Source organism: Teleopsis dalmanni, chromosome 2, assembly GCF_002237135.1.
Source record: "Teleopsis dalmanni isolate 2A chromosome 2, ASM223713v2, whole genome shotgun sequence".
Classification (NCBI taxonomy): domain Eukaryota; kingdom Metazoa; phylum Arthropoda; class Insecta; order Diptera; family Diopsidae; genus Teleopsis; species Teleopsis dalmanni.
The window spans coordinates 61,262,060-61,262,649 of NC_051847.1; the positions used below are offsets into that span (position 1 = coordinate 61,262,060).

The following is a 590-nucleotide window of genomic DNA, read 5'->3' on the forward strand; positions in this document are numbered from 1 at the left end:
GAAACGTTTAGGTCCTTTCCATTAAAAGTATTTAGTAGCTTATCTATTATAAAATAACACAATGATCAATGTGGCTGGGGAATATAATTTAAAACTAATTTCCTCTTATTTTTAAGCATTATGATCAATTGTTGCAAAGGGAATATAATTTATAAGTAGTAATAAGACAGTTCTTAGAATATTCTCAAGCATTTTTAAAGTTTTATATTCAAATTTCCCTTTCTGGAATGTCTTATTATAGACCACATTTACGCTTTATTTTAAATGTTAGTATTTGCAATAACTTCATTCTTTGTTTTTTTTTTCTATTCTCAGGGCAAGCTGGTGTTAATCAACTGGGTGGCGTTTTTGTCAATGGGCGACCACTACCAGATTATGTACGCAGAAGAATTGTGGAACTCGCGCTTTGTGGTGTTCGCCCTTGTGATATATCACGTCAATTATTGGTTTCACATGGTAAGTTTTGTTTATTTTTTTGTTTATTAAATGTCATCAAATGTATTAGGGAGTATAGAGATGAGGTAGTTTATTTTGTGGATACAGATTGAAAAAATAAAATCAAGTCCTAAAAATTATTAAATAAATTAAGT

General features: G+C 29.5%; 1 protein-coding gene across 1 annotated transcript in view; it reads left to right on the forward strand.

Moving 5' to 3' along the window:
- The first annotated feature begins 516 nt into the window (after nt 1–516).
- LOC119674679 (epidermal growth factor receptor-like) overlaps nt 517–590 on the forward strand; it is a 4,240-nt gene continuing 4,166 nt past the window's right edge. The window contains exon 1 of the mRNA XM_038085832.1: nt 517–521. Coding sequence (XP_037941760.1) covers nt 517–521 — 5 coding nt within the window. The remainder of the gene's footprint in view (nt 522–590) is intronic.